Genomic DNA, 26,887 nt, shown 5'->3' on the forward strand with positions numbered 1-26,887 from the left:
CATCTTTCACAGGGAGGGTTAGTTAATATAAATTCTTCTGCTGCAAATGGCCATTTTACGACAGAAGAAATGTGTTTTCATACAGCACTTACCAGCCCAATGTTGAAGGACTCACTAAATTCCAATATAGATGCCTGCAGAAATGAAATGGGAAACCAAGGAGGTTAAAGAGAGGATAACGGAAATAAACTGAACTTTCTCTTTACAATTCCTGTGTCAGACCAGCATAAGTGACAATGTCTTAGTAAAAGGAATTGCCTGTCTGCCCTGCACGAGGCACCAATTAACTAAGCAGATTTCTCTCCACTTGGTTTATCAGTAATGGTGTGCACGTGTGTGTTTTAGGGTAGCAAATCTGATTTCTAATTTATTAGCTGAGCAGTATTCTTACTGCAGAGGGGAAGGAAAAAAGGTCTGATTCTCTGTTGAGGAACTGTGAGGTTATTAAGCAGGTTCTCAGTCATGCCACAGATATAATTTGATGGAGCACACCTGGATCCTCCCGGTTGGCTCTGTTTATAGTCTCCTCTGTCATTCGGTATTTGCCTTTGCATGTGAGAGACAGGCAAGGAAAAAGAGATAAAGGTTCTGGAGGCATTTCTAACAGAGATGCCAAACTGTCAAATAGTAAATCGGGAAGCAGCTCCCTGATGGTTTCACATCAAGAGGAGACACCCTTTTGTGACTGTGCAGCGTCTACTGGTTATTTTCACTTCCATCAGAACTGTCTGATATGGTCAAGTAGGTTTGAGGCTTTCAACATTCAATTTTCCTTTCATTTATGGTGAGTGTTTTATTTATTTGTCTTTCTTGGTAGTTTTCAAGGATACCTGCTTCAAGGATACTTTTTACTCTCTAACGTTTTCATGGATCGTCATCCCAAAGTTAAGGGTAGAAAAAGAAACAAAAAGAAAGGGAAAGGGGAAAAAAAGAGCAACATGGTTACAGTGTCAGGGGACAAAAGAAGAAATATATTCGATTTAGGAAGACCTCTAATCTCTGGTTATACAGGACAGCTTTGTTAGATAAGATTAAAAATTTCATGAATGTCCCTTTTTATCCCCGGAGACTCTGCCATTTATTCCAGCTATTGTCAGCATCAAAAGAGCTTGATAACAGCTGGCTAGAGACGTGACCACACAGCAACACAACAGCAAGAGAGGGGCAGCCGGGTTCATAAATCCTCAGAAAACCCATTCCCCAGCACAGCCATGAATCTGCTGCTATCACAGGCAAAGCAAGAAGGCATTGTCCTTCAGCCAGTCAGAAACCTGAACTTCAGCATTAGCAGGGGCTCTATAGACAGTGCAGGGTGCACAAAGAGATGTTTTCCATTATCTCCTTCGTTGCAGCCCTTATTACTGACACAGATACAGTTTAAAGGATCTTGGAGTTTAGCTTGTTGCTAGGTAGAGTTTTTCCAAAAATCCCACAGCCCTTACCCTTGGCTGTGCAATCCTTCTTTTTCTATTCATCACATCAATGCAGCCCACATGGGACAGGGTCAGATGATGCCAGTTTGGTACACAATGGCTCAGTCTCTATCTTTTGGCTGGGAAGGAGCAACCAAAGCCAGAATCTGGCCCTTGGGTGCTGAGCTTCCCCATTCTCCAGGGACTGCTCACAGATGCGGGCGTAAGCAGAGTGAGTTAAGAGGCACAAATTGGCTCAGAGTCTTGTAATACAAGTTTCCTGGTTTTAATGGGAGGGTCCAAATTCATATGTGTTCAGCTTTATTCTGGTCTTACTTAATTCACTGGCAATATTTTCTCAGCTTTAGAGAAAACCAGATTGGAACCTCAGGAATTTCATAGCTCCTGTAAAGTAAATAACATCACTTAATTTTAGGAGGTGGAAGAAGAGAATCACTGCGGACCAAAACAAAAGTACAACTTTATGCACTGTGCCTGACAAAGGACAAAAAGAAGGCAGATGCTTTTAGTAAATTAATTTCTTACAGAGGTTTTGTACCTGGACATCATGAACATTGCTATGTTTAGACAACTGCACTGTTACTTAAAAACTCACCTATCTAGTATTATCCAGAAACCAAAACTGATCTTTATTAGAGATGATTAAATCTAGTTTTATTAGAGAAGATAGGAAAAATACTTAATGCTTCCAATTCCCTCCACCCCCACAAGAAAAACACATTTTCTGAAAGTGCTAGTGTTGTGAAAGTTGCAATTAAAAATGTATTCCTCATTAAAACTAAATTATTGCCTTTTTTTTTTTTTCCTCCTGCCAGCTCCGTCCCCAATTGCATTGATCCAGGCTAAAGAGATAACAAGGCACAGTGTTGCCTTAGCTTGGCTGGAACCTGACAGGCCAAACGGAGTCATCCTGGAGTATGAAGTCAAGTACTATGAAAAGGTAACTGTTCAAAAATGGACAAGCAAAGAGTTCCCTTGTGGTTTGAGCAGAGCTTTTGACTTCATTCTGTTGCAGTTTATTTCCAGATAGGATTCCTTCATTTGAAACCAAATAGATTCAGTTTAATAAAATCCAATTAAGGATTTCATGCACTTGAATGGTTGCTTGAAAGAATAAGACTCATAGGCTGTTCCAGCTCTATGGTAGGAGTTTGGTTTGTTATTTTTTCCTACCTAGGAGCTGAGCTTTTGCAGCAAGCATATTTATAATGAGAATCAATAATGTCGGGCAGAAGTGAGACATTAGCTTTACTTCATAGACAGAAGTATAATAATGGAGTATATAGCAGAGTCATAATAATAAGATCTGTTTGCCGATAGCTTCTGCTAGAGCGATGGGGTAGACTGGCTGCCTTTTAATAGAGAATAAGGAAAGAAAATGACATTCTTCATACTTTCTAAGTTAGAGGGAGATGTTAGTCCTTCAAATAATTTCTCAAGTATGGAATTATGAAAAGCACTATTTTCTTTGAAGGGTCTCTGCAAAAAATGAACAATTACCTGCTCCTGCTTGTGTGCTCTCTCTCACATGCATGCTTCTAACTTTTTTTTTATAATCACTTACTTGTTTTCCTAACACATACAGCAAAATACATCTGATTTGCAGGGAAGCTGGATTATTACATTTTTTGATGGATTTTCCAGCCAGAAATAGAAAAAATTATAAGACTAGACTTTCTGGAAGACATTTTCCAGGTCTTTTCTTTCTTAAAATATTTTAATCGCTTTTTTATGGCTTCTGGCTGGTAGGAAGAAAGTGCCAGCATGTGTGAGTAAAATGTGCTTGTTCATCAAGAGGATCCTATTTGAACACTTGGCTGTTTTCCATAGGTTTTCATTGTGTGATTTCTTAAATAATCAGTGATATATGAGCATCACACCTACTGCCTCATCCTTTTTTGGCTTGCTTAGAGCTCCGTGCAGCACGCAGTGCTAGGAGTATTGAGCAAGGCCAACAGCAGGAGCCCTTAGGATGTATTTTGAGAATTCCTCCGTTGTTACTCATGTTTTTTCATCATGACAGTTTTGGCAAGGAAGCGAGGTTCCACGGTTCATGGTGCAGTGAGGCATTTTTACTCAGGTCACCACTGTGTTCTCTTATTGTTAGGACCAAAACGAGCGCAGCTATCGCATTGTGAAGACAGCCTCGAGGAATACTGACATCAAAGGCTTGAACCCTCTCACTTCCTATGTGTTTCATGTGAGGGCCAGGACAGCAGCAGGATATGGAGACTTCAGTGGACCATTTGAGTTCACAACTAACACAGGTAATGACTTGCCTACTGAATTCTGCTTTTCCTCAAGCAAAGAGTGTGAATATATCTGAGCTGTGTGTTGGGAGTTTCCCATTGGATTCTTGGACTGTGGTGTGTCTGTTCTGAGAAAATGTTCTTCTGTGGCCACACAACTGTTAGTGATGCCATGAATCTGGCCCAAGACATCTATTTGGATTTTAGAAGTGAAAATACTTCAGTGTGGCATAAGGAAACATGCACCTATAAACACATGGAAGCCTTTGATGCTTGAGAAATTTTGTTTCCTGAAAATGTAGGTGTTTGCACAGTTCTGGAAAATCTAATTTCCAAGAGAACAGAGCCCTGTTACTCCCCGTTTCAAGGCATTGACACAGATCATTTAGGTACCCTACATCAGCTCACATATTTGCACTTTTCCTTAGACAATCACATAAAGACAAGAATGTTCAAATTACATTGTCAATAAAGCTTTTCACTTTGCTCAAGGAAACATGCAAACTTAGCCCTCATAATGTTTGCTTTTTGGTGGCAGGAAGGCAATGTGGCCAAGCCTGTTTTATTTTGGACATACAGGTCTGCTTAAGTTAAAGCAACATCCTTCAGGATGTTAACAACTGAAAGTGATCAATACAGCAGGAAAGAGGGAAGACACTTTTAAATAACTTACTCTCTTTATGTCAGTTCGGGAATGATCATCTGGGCCCACTGAGAGAAAAAGGAGGAGGAAAGAAGTGTGGAAAACCATTAGAAGAGCAAAAAAATTTAGCCATTGTACCCTCTGAGCAGCACTGAAGGGGAGAAGAAGAGGCAGTCCTTGTTTCCAGTGAACTGAAGTTCCCCAAATCATTATCAAACATCACGTCTTCAGCTCGTTAGTGTCCTGTTGGAAAATTGTGTCAAATTACTATATAATAAAGGCCTGAAAGTAGATTTGAGTGCTACTCTAAACTGCCTTCACAAGCCAGAAAGCTCACTGAGTGCTACCTATGTTGATTTTTTGAGGGTGTCTAACACTAATGCTCCCTCTTCTGTTTTCAGTTCCTTCCCCCATCATTGGCGATGGTACCAATCCCACGGTGCTTCTTGTTTCAGTGGCTGGCAGTGTTGTTCTTGTGGTCATTCTCATTGCAGCCTTTGTCATCAGCAGGAGGTAAGAACTTAAGCTTCTCTCTCCCTCTCTCTCTTTCATCAGGGAGCTTTTTGTCTCCTCCAAACAAAGCTAAATTCTTTGATTAGCATCATAAACAGTACATTTGCATTACAAGCCTTCTCCCATGTAGCTTTGATCTTCTCAACATTAGTACCAAGCAGCATGTGATGTAATGGCAATAGTTCCAGCTCTATTTGCCCTTCAAATGCAAAGCTGATTCCAATAACTGGCATTGAGAAGCAAGCCAGCTAGAGATTTGTGGCTAGTGTAATCTGAAGTTAAGTTTAATGGGTATGGGTACAGTAGATTTTCTTGGACTGACTCCTGATAGACAGGGAATAAATAACGGCACTGTTGTGAGGTAAGCCATCAGGCTGCTATGCTTGTGATCTGTGTGTTAGTCTGTACGAGTCTGCATTAGTCTGTTGGGTTAGTCCTTCCAGTGTGAGTGGCTATGACTGTAAAATGGAAGCCACAGTCATTCAGCATCATGTGCAGTAACACAGCAGGCTGGATCGATCATTATTTCATCAAAGCAGCACCATAATCTCCTCCCAAGGACTTGTTCATTCTCCCAAATTCAACCCAGGCGTCAGGAACCTGTGAGTAGGAGGACAGTGTAGCAGAAACAGTGTGTGAGTGTTTCTGTCTTCATCTTTGTGTTCAGTCTCATTTAAAAAGATCAGCATGATCTTGCTTCAGTGTAATTTTGAGATAGAGCTGCATGTGTCATTACTGTATCTGAAGCCTGGGATCTGAGGGATGCACATTTTGTCAGTCTCTGTTGGTCAGTTTAATGGCATCAGCTGTAAATGTGCACAAATTCCTCTTGATTTGCTCTCTTACTTTAAATTGTCCTAAAGAGCAGTTAAATCACTATGATTGTAATATCTGGAAGGTAGACATGCATTATGGTAGGTTTCTGTGGGTGTTCAACTCAAAGCCTCCATGCTGGCAATAAGAAAGAAGAGCAGAACATATGAAAAAGTGTTGCAGAGAGACAAGTTTATTAAAAGCCATTGCAACAGAAAATAGCATCACTGGGCTTGATGGCTTAATGTCCTCTCCGCTTCTATTGATCACTTTATTATTTAAGGCAGGATTGATAGCAGGATACATTGGATTTCTAATTATGAGTCGCCACCTTGGAGAATTGAGCCTGTCGACCTGCTTTGAGATGATTCCTTCCCCTCCTCCCCCTGTAAAAAAACATCGCTTCCCAAGGCTGATAAACACTGTTTGGTGATTGGCCCTCAATGGATCACTCTTTAGAAAATGAACTGTCAGCCCCTTGCCCTCGTATTGATTCTCGTTAGTATCGGCCATAAAGCTGTCAGAGGAAGGGCTGCCTGGAGCCAGGTAGCTGACAGAGCCACTGATGTGACTGTGCTCTCAGACAGGTCTGGTCACCACTCGGGCTGTCTGCTCAGTTATCTCTGCCCGTGAGTGTGCAACTCAGACAATGGCACAGCGAAGAGCAGGTGAGCAGTCAGGACAAAAGGCTGGTCCAAGCACTGGTGGCAGTGGAGATAAAAGCATCCTGGTGGCCATGGGCTCAGAGATGTCCGATGGCTCTGCACTCATAGCTCTCGGAGAGGCCGTGGAACGGGAAAGGCATAGCAAGATGAATGAAATACTAGGACAGTGAAACTGCTCTGTGCATACTAGTGTATGGTGCCTTGCTAATTAACAGCCCTCCTCAATACACAGGTCGCCAGTAGCTGGAAGTAGCTCTCAACAAACAGAATCTACTTTAATATTCACTGTTAGTCTGATGATTTTAACCACTGTACCAGTGTCATTGAGAGGTGTGGGCTTTGGGGATACCTCGTGATGTTCCTACGCCAGCAGAAGTTAATAGCAAAATAATTATACTTTGTTCCAAAATTACTTCAGATGAGAAAAAGCTTTTCTGTCCATACAGTCCTCATGAGAAGGTTTTGTAATGTAGCCATGACCTAAAAGTCATATTTGTACAATCAAACCCATGTTTTGGCCTGCAGACATGGTCTCTGCATCCATGAGCCAAATGTGGGAACTGGGCATATGCTGTAGGTGCCCACTTCTGAACAGTAGGTTATTACTAGTAATTTAGCATGACATCTTTTCAAGACATTGTTCGAATCCCAAAATTCATCTTTAGAGCAGAATTTGTCAAAGGACTTTGCCTTCAGGCAGCTCAAGCTGTTTGGTTCTGCCCTGTGACCACAGTGTTTGTGTTAACGTGAGAACTAATGTGCCTAATGTTCGTTTGAGTTTCCAGGGGTTTAGATGGGCACATCCACAGAGCAGCATGCAGGAGGTAGTATGGGTGTTTCTAAACCCTGCTCTGCATGAATGCTGAGGGAAATTACAATATCTCGAATAGAGTTGTAAAGGACTCGATAAAGTGTAGAACAGAAAGAGACACTTTTTAAAAGGGCTTTGATGGAGTAAGATGGTCCTACAGAATCCTCTGGTCATCTGAAAGTTTCTGTCAGAAATTCTTCCAACTCATTGATTGCTCCTTGCTCTGTCAACACCTGAATGCATTTGCCCACCTTTTGCTGGTGGGGTTGCAGTAGGTGCTCCACCAGCCTGGTGCCTGGGTACCCCCAGCCCCTCTCTTGTGTGGGGAGGAGGAGCTGGAAGCAGCGACGTGGCGCCAGGTCCATGCTGATTCACCTCAGTGCGTGCTAATACCCTCTGTTGTTACCTCCTCTTCATCACCAGCCCCCACCTGTAGATGTGCCTGTGTCTCTGACCCCTGCAGTTTCTGAAAGCTTCTGTGTTCTTTTGCTGAATGCTGGCTATTTAATCACCACCACCCAAATCCCTGTAATTACAGGGCTCAAATCTGGGACAAAGGATCCCTTCTGCCACTCAGGTGAGCTGCCCCAGAGGCAGCCCCAGCCCCTGTGTGCCCCATGGTGCAGAGCTCCTGGGCTGCTCTCGAGGACAATGGCACAACAGGAGTGTCCTGCCCAAAGCCAGGCAGGAGAGGTCAACAGGTGACACAGGCAGAAGTGGAAGTAGATAGTTAGTTTTGAAGGTATTATTTTAACTTAATAAGCTGCAATTATATTGCTTGAACAGTAATCCCTTTGTTTCCCATTGCTTTTTGAATGTCTTTGGGTTTTAGTGGGGGAAGGTTATTTTTTAATCTGTTGTTAGAGTTCTTGTACTTTTTAAAAATAAGATAAAGAGCATTTTTTTATACTTAAAATGCTTTAATGCAAAGCCTGTTTTGTGTTTCTTATTTCCCATCTGTGCCTGAACATTAATAAAATGAATTTGAAGGGTCCTATTTAAAATGCAGAATCTTTTTTTTTCCCTTTTTTTTTCTCACTTCTGAGAGAAGTTGTATAATACCTGAAACAACCTCTGCAGTCCCCTTAACTGACCTGGTCCCATGTGGCACCGGGTGAGATTTGTGCTGCCTCTCCTTTCTTACTCAGTTTGGGTCCAGTGTGCTTTTTCATAATGCTGCTCTTGTGATTTGGAGCCATTTGCATTTAAAAGATTTTCATCAAGAAAAGAAGCTCCCTGTGGTTTAGGGCTGGATGTGTACCTGCTTTTTCTGTCTGAACACAAGTCCTGTTGATGCTGGGAGCTGTGAGGCTTGGTTCAAAGATCAGGTAGTCTTCACATGTCAAACAGGATTTCTTTTCCTTCTGTTTCATGGTTAATTTATATTTCTTTTTTATTGACATAGTGTGTTTAACACTCAGCACTAAACAAAAGGCTGGGAGTTGGTCTCCCAGCTGACAGTGATGGGAAGCTCCCATTCCTTGCAGGACAGGCACAGAGTGGGAAGTGAGATGCCTTTTGCTAAGGGGCAGAAGAGTTTTGCTGATGGGAGGGTGAGACTTATGATAATTTGCTGCAAGCAAGGCTCTCAGTCATGTGTTCTTCCTGCTATCTGTGCGGTTTTTGACCCCTTTTGACTCATATCTGATAGGTCTTTGTCTCACCTGCTCCCATTCTTTTCCTCACCTTATTCACTATTTTAAGCCTTTTAACCCAGTCTCCTCCCTGCGTACCTAGCAGGCCTGGCCATCTGCCCCACTCCAGGCAGCAGGTTGCATGTTGCAGGCAGTGGTGGTCTTGCCTCTTGTTCTCCAGGCTTGGTTTCTCCTTCTGCCTTCCCTCTTCTTCTCTCCACTCCTAACTCTTGCCAGTTAGCTAACCTGAGTCTGACACACTGGGAGATGTGGACTTCTGTAGGAGAATAAGCAACAGTAAGCCCTTCTCTTCAGCAGTGTCTGTTCTTATGCTTGGTTCTGAACATTCAGTGATGGATGGGTGAAACCCCAAATCAAATCTCTATATCTACATCCCATTAGATGCTGGGGAACTTCAAACCTCTACACATTTGGCTGTGCCGACTCTGCATTATCCTTCCTAACAGACTAACCTCTTGTATTAACTTCTCTTAATGCTACTTATCCATTGAAGTTTAAATCTGAACTAATGAAATACATAACTAGATACAATATCATGGGTGTAGGTGTAGAAGTAGTAATCTATAGAATTAACATACTACATTATTGTCTCCAGCTCAGAGGGTTAGTAGGGGAGCTCTGCCATCAGGAGTTTTTCAGCCTCTTCAATTATACAGTGATTAAGCGAATAAACAAAATCCTTGGGATCTGCATTTTAGATGGTCTGAGTTGGTGTGTTGTTTGGGATTTTTTTAGCTGAGGTCCTGATTTCTGTGTTAAGAGACTTGTTTCGAGTTTAAATTTGCAGTTAAATAAGTGTATTGATATTGGCATTTGCCTAATTACATTTGAAAATCAATCTACCAAAACACCTCTCTTGTAGCATTTAAATCCCTCTGTGGTAGGGCTTGAAAGGCAATTTTGCCCTTCAATTGCAAATGTATGTTTGAAGAAAAAGTAGCTGAAACACAAACGTTCTTTTCTTTCTTTAAATGCTGAGATGCAAATAGATTTGTGTTTCCCCGGATGATGCCAATAACACTCAGAGCAGTGTGAGGAGAGGAGGCTCTTGCCCTGCTGGTGTGTGTTGTGTCATGGGCTGTGGCAGGGGAGCTGCAGGTGCCAGCAGCTCAAGTCTCAGCAGGTCAGGACAACTGAGCTTGTCTCCGAGTAAGATACTTACGTTGAACTCTAATGCTCTGTTTTGTTCTGACAGGCGCAGTAAGTACAGTAAAGCTAAGCAAGAGGCAGATGAGGAGAAACATTTAAACCAAGGTAAAAGGCCGTGGTGCTTGGGGGCTTTGATATGGATTGTGAAACACGTCCCATGTTCTGATGATTGGGAAATAAGGGATCACATTCCTCAAATCTGCTTCTGTTTTGCTCTCTTAGACATATCCTTTCTCCAAAGTATTTGCTCTAGTACCAGGATAATTAGAAGTATCTGGGTAAAAGGTTTTGAGGGTACAGACAGGAGAAAGGTTTGTCAAATTTTCCCATTGTTTCTTGCCACTGAAAGACACCTCTTCTTGGCCACTGATATCTAGGCAGGATGTTTCCCCAGAATATCCTGCTAAAGCAGTTTCTGAATGGGCCAGAGGCAATCTTGCATGAAAGGGAATGTAAACTTTCCTACCCGTTTTCCAGCACTGAATCCTATTGTTCCTTCCGTCTTGGTCATCCATGTACCAAACCCAGGACCTGAGCTCAGAATTTCCTGGCTCCCATAGGGAGAATGGGATGTGTTTTAGACTCACAGGTCCATGGACAGGCTGTTGGCCTGGTAGTGATGCAGTGCTTTGTGAAGCTCATTAATTGGCAAAAGCTTGATTGCTTGCATCAATATTAGGCAATATTAAATGTTTACATTTAAAAATATTGCACTGGGGGAAAAATACATTAAGTCCTTCCTTCCTTCATCAGTCATTCCTGGCTTGCAGTACATTTTTATTGTACACTCTCTTTGCTGTTGTATATCATTAAGGCTTCAATCTCATATGTTCTGTGTTCAGCAGCATGTAGATCAGTGACTTCAAATAAAACATTTCTGCCTTGCAGGTGTTAGAACATATGTGGATCCTTTTACATACGAGGATCCAAACCAAGCTGTGAGGGAATTTGCCAAAGAAATTGATGCCTCCTGCATAAAGATTGAAAAAGTTATTGGTGTGGGTAAGTGCCAGAACTTTTGCATATTTTTTTCTGTAAATATACTTCTAAATTGTCTTTTAGGAAACATGATCCTATGATTTTTGTATGACAGTTCCCCCAAATGTACTGACATAGCAGTTAGACAACACAAGTGCATGCTTCATGTTTGTGACTGTGGATTCTTGTGCCTTTTTCCTTTAGGGGAGTTTGGTGAAGTATGCAGTGGACGTCTCAAAGTACCAGGAAAAAGAGAGATCTGTGTTGCTATCAAGACTCTAAAAGCTGGTTACACTGATAAACAAAGGCGAGACTTCCTGAGTGAGGCCAGCATCATGGGACAATTCGACCACCCCAATATCATCCACTTGGAAGGTGTAGTGACTAAATGTAAGTAGGTAATTTTCATGACAAGTCCAATTTGGAAGTCACGGAGAAATTAAGTCTGTGGTGGTGTGTGCTGGTTGGGTTTTTTCTTTTTACCCTCTTTGCCTTGAAATGACAGATGGAACAGATCCACTGATAGCTAATAGGAGGAAATCAGTGCAGAACAGGTCATTAATCTTGTTGTCAGCTATAAATGGGTTTATGGTTTCAACTGATACTCTATCTGTAGGCAGCTTGTACAAGATTTTGTAGGGGGAATTAATACTGCAGGGGTTGCCTTTTTTTCCCCCCTTCTTGCTATGCCAAGCAGGCATCTTTAACATCTTTGCTAGACTGAGCTGATTGTTACAGGATAGGCAAAAGCAGATGGTGAGCAAAGAATTCAAAATGGTTGGGGGAAAAATACCAAAACAAAACTCCACAGTCATATGTTTAAGGTACAAAGCACAGATGTAAGGAGCAAGCCTCTGAAATGAAGTAGGCTATTTTAGTGTGAAACTTGCTTCTTTGTTTTCTCTGATTTACAGGTGTGATAGTTTCGCTCTGCAGAATTTACCTGGCTGATCTTTTTGTTTGCTTGGGTTGGGTTTTTTTAAAGTCTGTTATCATTCACTGTGCCTTGGAAAGAGAGTGACAGTGCTCGCTGGATGCTGTCTGTAGGCTAGAGCTGAAAATACACCTGTGAGACAGCTGTGCTTGGGTCTGACTTGATAAAGTGCCACTCTGATGATGTAGTTATTGTCCTGACTCTGACTGCCGTGGGTAGCATGTTGGCAAAGCCAAGGCACTGATTGCTGATCCTAAAAGACCCTTTGGGGCTTGGGGCTCATGCTCAGGGTAGCAAAGAAAGCAGACAGTGATCTTGTGAGCTGCTGTCAAAGAGTGGAATTTGTGAAGCTTGCCTTCTGCAGCTGATAGTGTGCATGATGAGCATGAACGCAGGGTATTAATGGTGCGTTGAATTAAAATTAGGGATGGATGAAAAGTTGAAATGTAAAATATTACTAGAAGAGCAGTCTCTCTCATAGAGGGTTGTCAAAGCCATCAATATAACGGTAAAACCCTGTCCTTCTTGAATGCTAGTGAGAGCTGGATATTTACTCTGCCCCTTGTGTTTCTGCATATCTTACCCTTTCTCATTTGTGTTGCTGTCTCCTAGTCTGCCTTCTCTCAGTTGTTGAAAATGCCTCATACAGTGCGTGGCTGTTTGCTTGTCAAGGCAAATAGTGTTATGAACTGATTTTGACCATCTTTTACTGAGAGTCTCCCTCAAAATTGAAATGAAAAGTCTTTCTCTTTGTTGTCGCTGTAACAAAGGGGAGGCAGGTTGTGATCAGGCCACAAATGTTTGCTAGACAGTGATTTTTCTAGCACCTCTGTAAAAGAAAGGCAACAGGAGAATCTTTGTGTTGAAATCCCACTGTGGCTGGAACCCCCTGAGCTGTTAGAGCTCTAGAAGTTATAAATGACTGAATAAATTTGCATAATGCAGTTGTCACTGAATGAAAATGATTGGAAATTTTCACCGAGGAGGTGGTAGCCTGCTCCTGCTCCATGGCCTGGCTGGCAGGAAGCAGCACTCCTGCAGCAGCCTCTCAGAGCTGGGCTGGTGGGTAGACAGGGCTACTTAAGAAGACATTTGTCTCCATTTCTCCATAGGTTTTTCTGAATGCTGTGATAAATGAATGCATTTAATAAACTGGAAATTAAAATGTGCGATAAATAGTGGCATAGATGGGGGTTGAGAGAGACAGCAAAACCCCATGAATACATTATTGGCTGCTAGTCAAGTACTTTAATAATTGACTCACTGATGGTAACTTCTCCCTCCTCTCTCTATCTCCCTCCCCTGCTAAAGAAGTGCCTGAGTAATGAAATTACATGTTAATGCACTGAAAGAGAGTCTCCCTTTCTTCCCTTCTACGTTGACATAGTATCTTTTGATTGAGGAAGGTTAATTAAAACTCATTTAGCTGTATTTGTTCAGTGGAAGGGTTAGTGTCACAGTTGCGAAGGATAAATGAAACAGTGCCATATGCAGATTTGGTTGGAGTTTTTCCTCTTTCTATTAAAGAATGGCTTGCAAAGGTGATTTAGAGGAAGAATTATGTTTTATCACATCCTTTTACTAAAGGGTATACTCAGCCAAGGACACTAAGCCATTCATCTAGAGCTGTTTGCTTTATGCAATACTATTGCTTCTCTGCAGTGTTCATGCAAGTCAGACAGGGTTCCGCTGCCAGACTGGCATTTCACAGGCATGCCAGCTTGAATGAGACCAAAGCAATAAGAGTTTGGATATCAGCAGGGAAGGGAATTGAAAGCAGGAGTAGTGAAAGGTCTGCAAAGGATAGGTTGGGACTTAAAAGGTGAAATAAGTAATGATAAGGGATATAAGTGATGTATGGCACATAAATGTTGACCATACTGGTAAAATATTCAATACAGACAGTCCTTATAGTGTATTGTTTTCTAATGAAAAAGGTCACTTCAAAACCAGGAATCTGAGAAATGACGATAAAAGATAAATGAAGATAAAAAGATCTTGGTGAAAGATGCACTGAGGTAGAAATTATTAGGGGAACTTCAAATGCTGCAACATTTCGTGGTAGGGTAATTTTGAGAGATGGTGTTCTGGAGCAGATACTTGCTGGTGACAGAAGCAAGGAAGAATTGAGTAGTTCTGAGACCTCTGTTGCCAAGATGGAATTGAGCTGTCTGCAGTCTAGGTGACATGACCATTGACGCCTTCTTTCCCCATAAAGTTTCTGGATTCAGAGCTGCTCCAGGAAGTACAAAAGCTGAGTGTCTCAGGGACACCATCTTTTATTTAGGAAGAAACTCTACAGTTCCTGTAGGTGAAGCATAAGTGGGAGGAAGGGATGCCATGCCAGACAGCACTGATTGCCAGGTGCTTCCTTGACTTCAGATGGGCTTAACAGTGCTCATCTTGGGACTGTACTTGTGCCATTTGACCTTTGAAATGTCACTTCTGTACCTTTTGAGATGTTACTAGACCAATTTCTACAAATACCTTAATGCCACATATGCAGCATGATTTAACCATGAAATAATTAACGTTGCTTGTATGTACCTAAATGTTTTCAGTTCCAGCATTGTATGACCTTTATAAAACACTAAAAGACAACATCAAAGATTATTTATGTATTTACTGTTGTCTAGGCAGGAGAGTGCCTAGAAAGCATCGCTGTACTGTCAGTAACAGTACATGACGTTTCTCCTCAGGTTGCCCAGTTTGGCTCTGCTGTTGCAGCCTGGGCAGCTGAGTGCTGCTGGAGCACTGTGCCCCACATGTGCCACAGTGCATTGAATCATTTAGCCTGTGGTTGACTTCAGGAGCCAAATGGCTTTGGCTCATTTATAAATAACTAGAGACATGGAATACAAATTGGGGATAGAGAAAGTTGAGAGGAACAGCCTGTATTTTTCATTCTTGAATCCAGTTATCTTGGAATACCTTGTAGCTCCTGACAGCTTCTAACTTGCCTAAAGCGCTGATCTTTCAAAAGAGGCAGAGAGACCAAAGCATTCAGAAATTCCATTTTTCTAGTCTGCAAGCAGTTTAATTGCACTAAAGATTTTTGTCAGGTTTGAACAGATCTTTGTTTCTTAGCTCTCAATTATCAATTCATATACTCCTTAGGGAACAGGAGCCACTTTAGTTAAAGACCTTGTCAGTGCGTCGAGCAAAGGGTTAACCTTCCAGATGGGCCCTTTAAATGTTTCTGCCCTATAATATTTCTTCTCATGCTCCCCACAGCTGAGGCATAAGCTTGGTGCTTTTCAAATTAAATTAGATTGTGTAAGCCAGGTGTCTTGGCAGTAAAATCATGTGCAACCCATTTTTATCCCATCAACATCGGCGTTCATCAAGGAATTGTGTTTTTCTTTCTGCGAACTCTAGGTAAACCGGTAATGATCATAACTGAGTACATGGAGAATGGCTCCTTGGATGCCTTCCTCAGGGTAGGTGATTTCTTCAAAAGCTAAGGGGATTTTATACTGGGAAAAAATTTCTGGTTTTCTTGTTAAGGGTTTGTGGTTTTTTTTCCAGAAAGATACGAAAAATCAACAGTTTTAAAGAAATTGTTTGCACTTGGGAAATTCTGTTTTCTGGTGTTGCTCCTATCAAAAACCAGAATAAATAGAAAGGGGAAGAATATAGAATAAATCTAACCTTTAAAATAGCAGGGTCTTAAATAACCCATGTTTAATGGGAACAGTTCTGATTTGCTCCAGTTCTGAAAGCATCGCAGTGCTGTAGGCTCATTAAAATCAGATTCATTGCAAACTGGATACTGCATCACTGGAAGCTGTGACAGAACCTCTGGGTTTTTGCTTTCCTGGTGAATTATAGACACTCGTCAGCAGAGTGAGGAAATAATATTGCATTTTATTTGAGAGAAGATGGGAATCCAGAGCTACGCTCTTTGCCAATTTCAGCAATGGCAATAATGTAGCTTTTAGCTTAATGCTCTGTGATTTTCTTCCTTTCCCCATATGCAGAAGAATGATGGCAGATTTACAGTCATCCAGTTGGTGGGGATGCTTCGTGGCATTGGCTCAGGAATGAAGTATCTCTCTGACATGAGCTATGTGCATCGGGATCTTGCTGCTCGCAACATATTAGTCAACAGCAACTTGGTCTGCAAAGTGTCTGATTTTGGCATGTCGCGGGTCCTGGAAGATGACCCTGAAGCAGCTTATACCACACGGGTAAGGAGGGAAAAAAAATGTCTAGTGGGTTTTCTTGCCTACATACTGGTTTTGTCTGACTGTGTGGGAGGTGGCAGTGGTTTGTGTTAAAATAATCTCAGTCACAAGTGAAAACCTATATCACAATCTAAAAGAAAGCACAGGCCCAGACTCCACAGCTAGAATAAATTGATACGGTGTTAGTGCTGCAGCAGTGGCCACACCAGTATTTCTCTGCAGGTGTGACCGATGTATTCCTCTGGTTCCTTCATCATGCCAGAGCACATGACAGGAATCTGATGCCAGAAATTAGAGCCTGGACTTCTGTTCGTCGTGATATCTACAAACATGCATAATGGTTTCCAAGTGGCTGGTCCTACTGAGGTTTGATACAGCAAGTGTAGATTATGCCACCAAAAAAAAACCACAACCCAAGATAAATCCTCTTTTGCCCAGTCATAAATCTGACCTAAATATTTGGACTGGGATAAAGTGTAGGGCCTGCATTTCCATTTTTTGTTTCTTTCCCATTTTATCTATGTTTCAGCATCCCACTGTTAACTGATTTTGCTAAAGCCATTTTAATATGCTGCATGTGGAACAGGATTAAAGTAAGTCCTGGCCACAAAACAACATCCCAACCATTACCAGCATTTGTATCAATACCTCTGATATCAACATACACGCAAAGAAAAAAAAAGTCAGAGTTTATAAAGTCTCCTTTTTTAATTGCTTATTTTCTTCGTTTTTAAATATCTGCCATTCTCCATCTGTTCTCCCTAGTGCAGAGTTTGTTTGCAGCACTCAGATCTTGCAGTTTAATCCCAACACTCATCCTTTAATGGATTCACAGTTCATTACAGGGAAGGATAGACTCATGTCGTATTAAATGCTGGCCAGCCTTGGTATTTCTCACTCATCAGGGTGGCAAGTGGAAGAAGCAGAAGCAGAGGTCTGAAAAGCTGTATTCAGGGAAATCAGAGTTTAGACAAGTGTACAAGGGCAAGACAGAAATGACTGAAATGCTTCCCTTTGAATTTAGTGAGTGGAGATATAGTATTATGTTTGCTCTCAAGAGTAAACTGGAGAGAATCAATGACATTTGCTTTACAGTCATTGTCTTCATTTGGTATCAGTAATGAAGGATCAAGAAAATTTGGATTAGCTCCACTGTGCTCAAGCAGCTAAATATAAAGAGCTTATTGACAATTTTTAGAACGACAACCATGTGTAAACAATGTCCGTGCATCTGTGTCTGAAAGGAGGAATAAAGCTTCTGCATAACCAGAGAGGATGCAATAGAATGCAATTTTTAGAGCAGCCTTTTCTAAGGGAATGGTGTGTTCTGCTCCTGTTAGTAATATAACTCATTAAAGTGAGAGCATCCTATAGCCACACAAGGCACATATTGCTACAACCTGATTCACAAAGGGACTCATGCAAAGGCCAAAGAATCCAGGAGAAGGACCCATTTTGATTTCCTGTGGCTTTGGAACAAGTCCATATTAAACACTTGAGAAATATAGTAGGACAATATAGCATTAAGTATGCACACACTGTACTCAGTTATGGATAAAAACTATCTAGAAAATTGTTGGGGAAAAAATATCAAAATAAACTTCATCAAAAAAACATAAAAGCAAATGAAAAAAAGCTAAAATCTTTGTTCTGCTTAAGTCATTCCCCAGATGGAACTGCAGGAAACCAAAAGCTCAATTAAAAACACCTTGCATATTAGCATAAACAAAAGGAGCAATCTCTGGCCTGGGATCACTCAGCTAAGGCAAAATCAGATAAACAGGATGGAATGAGTTCCTTTTTAAATAGTGCAGGACCTCAGTGGCCCAAATCAGATGCCCAAGTGCTTCTGTTTGTTTAAAAAGAAGTATTGCAAGAGGAGGCAGCTCTCTCCAACAGGTATCAAAAGGAGCCTTGTACCATGGTCTAGTGCTAAACTCCTCTCCCAGGGTCTGGGAGAGCTCAGAGGCTTGCTTGCCATCTCATTTCTCTGGTAAGAGTTGGGATATTGCCCATGGGAAACACCACTGTATTCATGAATCTTCCCAGTTTATCCTCTCTTTATTTTACCTTTTTGAAAAGCAAAACATTTTTAATCCCATTTTTCTGAAACAGGCCGAACAGGTCAGACAGGCAAGCAAGGAAATAGTAATTAACAGCATGTAGTTATTTGTTTTGTCAACTAAATATCTAATATATACTTTGTAAAACCCCTGGCTTCTTCTCAGGCTTCGGCATAGCCCTAAGCAGAGATCTCTTGGAGGGCTGATAAAAATACATTTAACAATTTACTGGTTCGCCTCCTTGTAACTAAAGAAAACAGATGGGCAGCATTGCCTCCTGGTTGGATCTGACAGTTTTATGGCAAGCAACAGGAAAAGTGGATGCCTTTTTAAGAAGGATTCTGGAGTTGTATACAAAAAGGCATTTTGTATTTTTAATGTGTAGAACAGTGTCAGCCACGCACATTACTGGGTCAGTGACTCACTAGCCTGTGGTTCCTTTTCTTTGTGACAGGGTGGGAAGATCCCCATCAGGTGGACTGCACCAGAGGCAATTGCCTACCGTAAATTTACGTCAGCTAGTGATGTGTGGAGCTATGGCATCGTCATGTGGGAAGTGATGTCCTACGGAGAAAGACCTTACTGGGATATGTCCAATCAAGATGTGAGTCTCCTTCTGAGCTTCCTCTTAATTTTCTTTCCTTTTTGTTCCCCCATGCCTTTATATTTGTCCTTAGGTGTCTGCTGTTGAGTTTCTGTGTCAACTGTTGTGTTTATAGGAACGCCTGGTGGTGTTTGAGGCCAGGCTGGATGAGGCCTTGAGCACTAGTGAGGAGGGGAGGTTGCCCATGACAGGGGGAGTTGGGACTAGATGATCTGTATGGTCCATTCCAACCCTTAAATTCTATGATTCTGTGATTCTGTGATTTACTCCAGGTTTTTAAAGGCTATCATGGGTAGTAGATTCCTGTTTTCTCAGGGCATCTCTCTGGAACTAAAATTCCTTGACTGTTTCAAGCCTGATCTATGGTCAGGGAATGAGGGATTCTCGAGTTAAAGTCTGTCACTTGTACATGGGTTTTATTTGTTTGGGGTTTTAATTTAAAAAAATACAAGCAATTAAGGTAAGAAAGAAAAATGGAGGAAGGGGAAACTAATATATTAAAGTGTCAGATTGTAATACTCTCAAGAGAGGGAAGATTCAAATGTTCATATTAAATGTGGAGTTTATTGAATGTCTTCAAGGAAAAACACTTGAATTTAATTTGGCTTCCTATTGATAGTTAATTCTTGAAGCTTTGCTATGCTTGTAAGTCTTCCAGGTGATTTTATTTCTCATAGGGTATCTAAATCAACACATAGGAAATCCAATTCCGATTATCAGTCAGAGCATCCTTGTGACAATGGCATAGCTGCCCCCCAAGGACATTAAAAAGCAGCTTTTGTAAATGACCATTCTTAAATTATGCATGTCCTGTTTAACCGTACCATCTGGACTACTTCAGTGTGTTCCAAGAGGGAGCAAGCACAATGGCTGCTCTTCCAGAAGAGTATTTAATAATAATGCTAATAAGAGCTTTTGCTAATAGAATTTTTATTAAATGGGGGGAAAAAAATCCCAGTGAAAATTGAGGCATAGATTATCCGTAATTCTTTTCCCAGGGGATTTACAAGCATATAAAGGAAGAAGAAAATGTTAATCTGAATATATGGTCGTGGGAGTGGTTAAGTCATTTTACAACTCATCTGCTTTCTTACGGAGAGCTGAACATTTTCAAAGAGTGTCTAGATGCGGATGGCATTTAATCTAAACAGGGGATATAATTTTAATTTCCTTCTGATGTGAAATGTCTCTTCTGGCACCCAATCTTGCCTTCCTTTGCTAACAGGAAGTCATCAAGACTTAGCAAGAAAATAAAACACCAGATGTGTCTCAGTTATATCAGGCATGTCTGCACAGCACAGTGAAGCTCAGAGCAACAAACACAGAGCAGTTTTTATTTGAGCTGTTTTTGTTAGGCTGGTGTACTAATGTGCACTGCTAGACCATGTCAAAAGGCTGCTTGAGCAGGACAGGGAAAGCCAATATTACTGACTTTGCACACTCTTTATGGTACATGGCGTAGACATGCATATTTTTTCTCCTTAATGATGGCAAGAGTAGTGTTTTCCACAACAAAGCAGAACTGGATTTTGAATTATACTCAGTGTCTGTTGAATCAAGATAAATCAAAAGGATCTTCATACTTTTTGGAGTAGTGAGAGCCACTTTGTTTGTGGTCACTGAAGAGCTGTTAATAATGCAAGCATAGTCCTTGCCTTGTCCTCCCAGTGGATTTTAGCCACTAATTGGACAAGTCCAGAATGAGGGAATTTGGTGCAAGTCAGTCACTGTGCACTCCTGGTTTCTAGTCTCATGGTGAGTCCTGCCAACAGTGTCATATTGATTAATTCAGATCTGAAGGCTCCCGAGTCATGTCCCTGTCATGTCAGAACTGAGTCCTGGTCATGTCCCATTCTCCTGAGAGACCTAAGGAGCCGTCAGAGTACTGAGCTATGGAGCCCTTTTTGGAGGGTTTGGAGTGACTTCAGTTTGTCAGTTTCTCTGGATTCTGTTAAATATGGAATGCATACTTAAGCTGTGTCGGACTTCTGTAAAGCTGCACAAAAGGGTTCCCATCTCTGCATGTCTTGGCTCAGAGCATATAGCAGTGAGAGAACATGTTCTCTGCAAGGCCTGTATTACTGTCAGAGATATGCCAGCCCAGGAGGACAGGGAGGAAGGGGTGATCTGCTGTGCCTTAAAAATGATGAGGAAAATACAATCTTCAACATATTGCACCCAAAACAGACAGATAGTAAAGGTTTGCTGTAAAGCTGTTGCTTCTCCAACCCTCAGTCCAACATTGCTTAATTCTAACGAGACATATTGCCCTGCTGTATCTGATATCTGCTTTGGATGCTGTACCCTTTTAGTTTTGAACTGCCGAGGAGAAATGACAGTTCTGAGACCACCAACTGCCTGAGTCTGAGTGCAATTTTCCATGTTGTTTCACTTAAATGTGGATTTGTTACCATAGTTTGGATCGCCCTAGGATAAATGATACTCAGCTGGTAGATGTGAGCACTGTCTGATGTTCTCTAATGCCTTCCTAATTATGTCATTTACAGGTTATTAAAGCCATTGAAGAAGGGTACAGGCTGCCACCCCCAATGGACTGCCCCATTGCTCTCCATCAGCTGATGTTAGACTGCTGGCAGAAGGAACGCAGCGACAGGCCTAAATTTGGACAGATTGTCAACATGCTGGACAAACTCATCCGCAACCCCAACAGCCTGAAGAGGACAGGCAGCGAGAGCTCCAGGTCAGCTGTGCTCTAGTAATGCTGATGTACGAGGGAGCAGAGTGGAGATGACAGGCAAAGCTGCAAGTGCCCCAAACCTCTGCGCTGGGTGTAAGGTGTGTGCTGGAGCTCTGCAGAGCCAAGACGGCACAGCAGCCACTGCTCTGTGCAAGTGAGCAGAGGGCTCGTGCTGGCACACTGCTGGACCCCCAGGGCACCCCAGGCTTGCCCAGCCCTGTGAGAAGGAAGATGGAATGAGCAGAGCTGTTGCTGTATCACACCAGCACTGAGCAAGTTCGCAGCACAGTCTTAAGCACGTCCTGAAAAAGCTCTGACTCAGGCAAGCTCTGTTGGAAGGCAAAGTTTGCTGCTGTCTTTTCCTTCTCCCCCCTGGTGAAAGGGCTTGAATGAGTAGGGTCGCCTTAATGCAGTGTAGCTACCAGGAGCAATGTGGTTTTCTGCAGGAAAAGCACATCATCAAGTTTTATAAACCCGAGATTTGTGTAGGATTTGTAAATGAGCATTACTGCATTACAGCCAATGCCTTGTGGGCATTGGGAAGGTGTGGATTAATTTTTATGTGAATTTGAATTTAATTTTGTGGAAAGCCAGTTTCATGTCTCCACCGATCCCGCGTTACATTTGTTTTGTTTGCTAAGCATGATATACCTGGGACGTGCAAAAGAAGCACAGTAGGAAGGAAACTCCCAGAGTTGTAGGTTAAAACCAAAATATCTTTGTTGGGACAGCTCAGCAGTTTAAGCTGGTGAAACACTGCTGATGTAATAGGAGCTTTGCTAATTTGCACCAGGTTTGTACTGGTTTTTTCAAATATCTTTTCTTTGTCAGGTAAATTTGCTTACAGCAAATATGGAATAAAAAGCTTAAAAGGAAAGAAACAAGAGGAAGATAATGGGAAAATATTTTTCCATAGAAGGGAAGGTATAAAAATATCAATTAGGCAATACAACATTAAGTTTCTCGAATCAGTGAAGGAGTTACAAAGGTTGTCTCTGCCTCCAACAGCACAACATCCTAGAAAAAGCTATTTCCTTTTTTTAAATTTAGAGGTCCCTTTGTGGCTCTTGCTTACAATGTATGTTATCAGAAGAGGGATTATTAACCCTGTGAGGCCACTATCACCACATGTCTTCCAGATTGCCCTAATTGTATTGGTAGCCTGGCAAAAATGTATCCTCCCTTGAGGCTTAAATAATTTACATGGTGAGAAGCACAATATGATCTGCTGTGATAATTTGATTTGAGACTCACACTATGAGCTCCTCCATTTTGCTTTCTTGCTAATTTACAGGTGCTCTTTGAAAATATGTAGATCTTAGGATAGTTAATAGCCTGTTCAAGGTCATTCTCTGTGTGTATATATGAGTTAATAGCCTATTCAAGGTCATTTCATGTTCATGGCTGTTTATAAATATTTTTCTTCTCTTCAGAATATGAATTTCAAATATGCATCTATCATTATTAATATATGGCTTTATACATGAAGCATAATTGTACATAATTAGGTTGCCATCATTGGTGGTGTTAGACAGTGCACTAAAAGAGTTGTTCCAAGCATTACCAGCGTATACTCAGTGCCTCGGGCAAGATGTAACTGTGTTACTGCACACCTAATCTTTGATGATGTGCATTTTCAAATAAATTGCTAAATGATAATTGTTCTGATTAGATAGATAGTAGTAATTTATAGTGGTTTAATGCAACTGTGATTTACAATTTAAGTGAAAAAAAAAACAAAGAAATGAGAAGCAAATTTTGTAAAGATAATTATTGCCAAATCTGTGTAAGGGAAAATGAGAAGCAAATTCCAGAGTGCAAAGAAAGATCAAAGCTTGCAAGATTCCTGCCACTCCTGGCACACACTCTGGTCAGGAATGGATTGATTAAAGAGGGGATTAACTCCCTGCTGCCCTAAGTTTGATTGAATATACTGAGCTTGCCTGCAGATCTGGCTAGAAACAGGATTTTTCTGCACCCGCCCTGAGTTTTGCCCTCCAAACCAGTCTGGCAGGGTGTGAGCTCCCAGTTCCTTTGCACATACTTCAGTAGTGTTTCTATAGCTGCTGAGCTGAGGTCTGACACATGCAGGATTGGCAAGGTCTGGCATTGCTGCCCGTGAGATACAGACCCAGCAGGCTGAATGCCTTCCAGCACTGCCATCTCCTTTGTTTTGGGAGTGAAAGCATTCTCTGTGAATTTGGTCGCATCTGAGGTGGAAATTCTAAGCAGCATTGTGGTTCGAATTAGATCCCAAACCCAAAAGAGAAACCTCAGGTCATATTCATTCTTAGCAAAAATCAGCTTATTACTGTGCATTTTTTGAAGTCTCTTGCATTGATCTGTGTTGATGTGCAGAGCCACCAGTTTCGTTGGGCACAGTCTCTTGCCCTTGCTTTCCCTCATCATTGAGGATAATTGTTGCAGAGACCAAACTTTGGTTTGTGGTTCATGATCCAGCTGACACCACTTCTCTGTCCTTTCACTGTTTGGCATCCAGACCTAGCACAGCCCTGCTGGATCCCAGCTCCCCTGAGTTCTCGGCGGTTGTTTCTGTCGGTGACTGGCTCCAAGCCATGAAAATGGAGCGATACAAGGATAACTTCACAGCTGCTGGCTATACCACCCTAGAGGCTGTGGTGCATATGAACCAGGAGTAAGTACTCAGCGATATAACAAAAAAACTGGTAAATCTGGATTTAATCAGCCTCTTTTGCTTTGTGCTGCATATCATCGCGCTCATTAAAGGAATGGAATGCCTTTCATTTGGATGGAGGATAACTTTAGAATGCCTCCGCTTATTTAATTAAACATTTCTGTACATCTGCCTTGCTTTTGCTAATGTTGCTTGCGGTCGACTCTTAATGTTTTTCTCTGCACCAGCATCTGATCCCTGGTTTCTCAGCCCCTGGCTTCTTCTCTTGCTTTCCACAGCGACCTGGCGAGGATCGGGATCACGGCCATCGCGCACCAGAACAAGATCTTGAGCAGTGTTCAAGCGATGCGCACCCAAATGCAACAGATGCACGGCAGGATGGTTCCCGTCTGAGCCAGCACTGAATATAAACTCAAAACTCTTGAAATTAGTTTACCTCATCCATGCACTTTAATTGAAGAACTGCACTTTTTTTACTTCGTCTCCTCGCCCGTCGAAATAAAGATCTGCAGCATTGCTTGATGTACAGATTGTGGAAACCGAGCGTGTGTTTTGGGAGGGGCCTCCAGAAATGACAAGCAGTCATTTTAAACCAGACCTGGAACAAATTGTTTCTTGGAACATACTTCTCTGTTGATCGACGATATGTAAAATACATGTATCTATATAAATATAAAGTCACATTCGAGTTTTGATGCTATGTTTGCTGCCAGATACTGTGCTTAAAAAACAACAGCATTACTTTCCTTCTCCCTGTGACCTGTAGGATTACAACCATAGTGTTTTATTTGTGGGTGAAACCACCGTTGTGCATCTTTCACTGGAATGAAGAACCTGCCCTAGGATGTTTTTGGCAGACTTCATGCATCACTAACGCCTTGCAGAAACCTCAGTGAGAATATTGTTTGGCTAATCAGTGCCTGCTGATTAGTGATCTACCCATTTACAGGCTTGAGACATGAAGTGGCCCACCTTGTGGATTACTGGGCAAAACTGGACTTCTGGGGAGATTATTGGCTGTTGTTGTGCCGTGCTGAAGCCTAACGCTGAAAGACATTTTGAGAACATCTTGCCAGTATTCAGCTGTGACAATCGTGGCTGTGGAGCTTTCAGACTTCTTTTCCCTTTCAAGAAATGATTCCCTTCGCCTCATGGAAGGTCAGTGGAAGTACAGTGTCCAGCATGTTCATGGTGCTTTATTCCTTAAACTGTGCTAGTATTTCATCACTGTTTGGGAAGAAAAAAAGGTGCTGTGGTGTGTTTTATTTGAGGCTCCCAACTAGTTTGCAAGAACCTGTGCTGGTTTCCCAGACTAATTGCTAAGTGTTTCCCATTGTTTGCTCTATTTGATGACAGTGAAAATTGCACTCTTTCAAAACCTGGCCTTGCTCTCAAGCTGTTGCATGTTAGGCTGTGCAGACAAGGTGTAGGAGTGTGTCTCAGGGCTCATCTCAGTGCTAAGAACTTGACCCCACTTCACACTGAGAGCAGTAGGGATGCCCTTATGTTTTGTGTGGAAAATCTCACACATGTGGACTCCATAGAGAGTGAGAATGACCTTGTAAATTACAGATACTCCTAAATGCTGAGGAGAATGAAGGACTTTTCCTGCCTTCTCAGGAACATCAGTGGAACCAATATTTGTGTTTTAGAAAGACCAGTTTCAGTCTTAGTGTTCGTGGTGTTGTGGGAGGGGGAGCAGAATGAAATGGGATTGTGCATGCAGCCTTCTGGTTTCACGCAGTTTGGGGGTCAGGCATGATGACAGCTCTGTGCTATGCAGCAGTGTTACAGTTCAGACACTGATCCACTCTGATCAGCTCTGAGAACCAAATTCATTCTTGAAACCAGCCCCACAGGCTGGATTATCAAGGCAGCTGTGGGTGTGAGTGCCAGGTGCAAGCTGCCCAGCTAAGATGTAATGCCCCTCTGCAGGTATGGCCAACAAGATGGAGCATGACCTGCTGGAAAAGCTGCTTTCCACCTTCTTTAAGGAATAGATGGAAAATTGAGTGAGGGAAAGCATCCCCTGGGTTGCTAGCTGGGGGAGACTGCTGTAAGAATGTGTTTGTCCTCAGTAGGTCACACAGGATAAAGCTTTATCCAGTAAAGCTCTGAACACGTTTGGGCTTGAATTTTATTTATGTTAAAGCTTTTTATTACTTTTCGTGAACAGAGTATACAAACTAGATTCTTCTCAAAGTCCTTTTGAAGACCAGAGTGATGAAGTGACCTTAGGAGAGAAACAGGATAGGCCCCTTTATGCTGTGTTGAGTGGGAGGAGGATTTTCATGACACGTCCTTTAGAACAGACATTGCATTTCAGCTGTGCCAGGCACAATGTTAGAAAGGTGAGATTTATCGTTTGATGGCACTAAGACTGGTTCCTTAGTCTATAATATTCTGGTCCCATTCCACACCTGGCAGCAAATTCAGAAATGATTTAGTGGCTTTATATGTCAGATTTTTTTAATAATTGAGTTTATTCTAAATTCAAAACAGTTCCTTCAGTTGGACAAGTCACGCTTACTGTATTGTCACTCGCATCACTTTTTGTCACTTTTAACAATAACTTATGATTTTAACCACTAACTCTCCCTCACCCCCAAGTTTCTCAGAGAACAACTTGTTCAGAATATGGGATGCTAAATTTGGATCCTGTCAAGTCATGACAGCTCAGTATAAACTGTTCTGCAGTATTACTTATAAAAGCTTTTCCATTTCAAGAAATTTGAGGTTTCTTTTAAAAAAATGACTTAAACCAGCATGTTTTAATGTCATTTTGCCAGGCAACATAAGAAGTAGTTACTCATTTTAAAGACCTGACATTTGTACT

The 26,887-nt window shown here is 41.8% G+C and overlaps 1 protein-coding gene across 1 annotated transcript in view; it reads left to right on the top strand.

The window, feature by feature from the left end:
- Nucleotides 1-26,887, top strand: part of EPHA4 (EPH receptor A4) — a 103,109-nt gene that overhangs the window by 75,152 nt on the left and 1,070 nt on the right. The window contains exons 5-16 of the mRNA XM_009077442.1: nt 2,249-2,373; nt 3,541-3,700; nt 4,727-4,838; nt 9,978-10,036; nt 10,820-10,933; nt 11,114-11,299; nt 15,222-15,283; nt 15,824-16,033; nt 18,548-18,697; nt 21,205-21,398; nt 23,896-24,051; nt 24,330-25,219. Coding sequence (XP_009075690.1) covers nt 2,249-2,373; nt 3,541-3,700; nt 4,727-4,838; nt 9,978-10,036; nt 10,820-10,933; nt 11,114-11,299; nt 15,222-15,283; nt 15,824-16,033; nt 18,548-18,697; nt 21,205-21,398; nt 23,896-24,051; nt 24,330-24,444 — 1,643 coding nt within the window. The 3' untranslated portion in view covers nt 24,445-25,219. The remainder of the gene's footprint in view (nt 1-2,248; nt 2,374-3,540; nt 3,701-4,726; nt 4,839-9,977; nt 10,037-10,819; nt 10,934-11,113; nt 11,300-15,221; nt 15,284-15,823; nt 16,034-18,547; nt 18,698-21,204; nt 21,399-23,895; nt 24,052-24,329; nt 25,220-26,887) is intronic.

Source organism: Acanthisitta chloris, unplaced genomic scaffold (genome assembly GCF_000695815.1).
Source record: "Acanthisitta chloris isolate BGI_N310 unplaced genomic scaffold, ASM69581v1 scaffold6286, whole genome shotgun sequence".
Lineage (NCBI taxonomy): Eukaryota > Metazoa > Chordata > Aves > Passeriformes > Acanthisittidae > Acanthisitta > Acanthisitta chloris.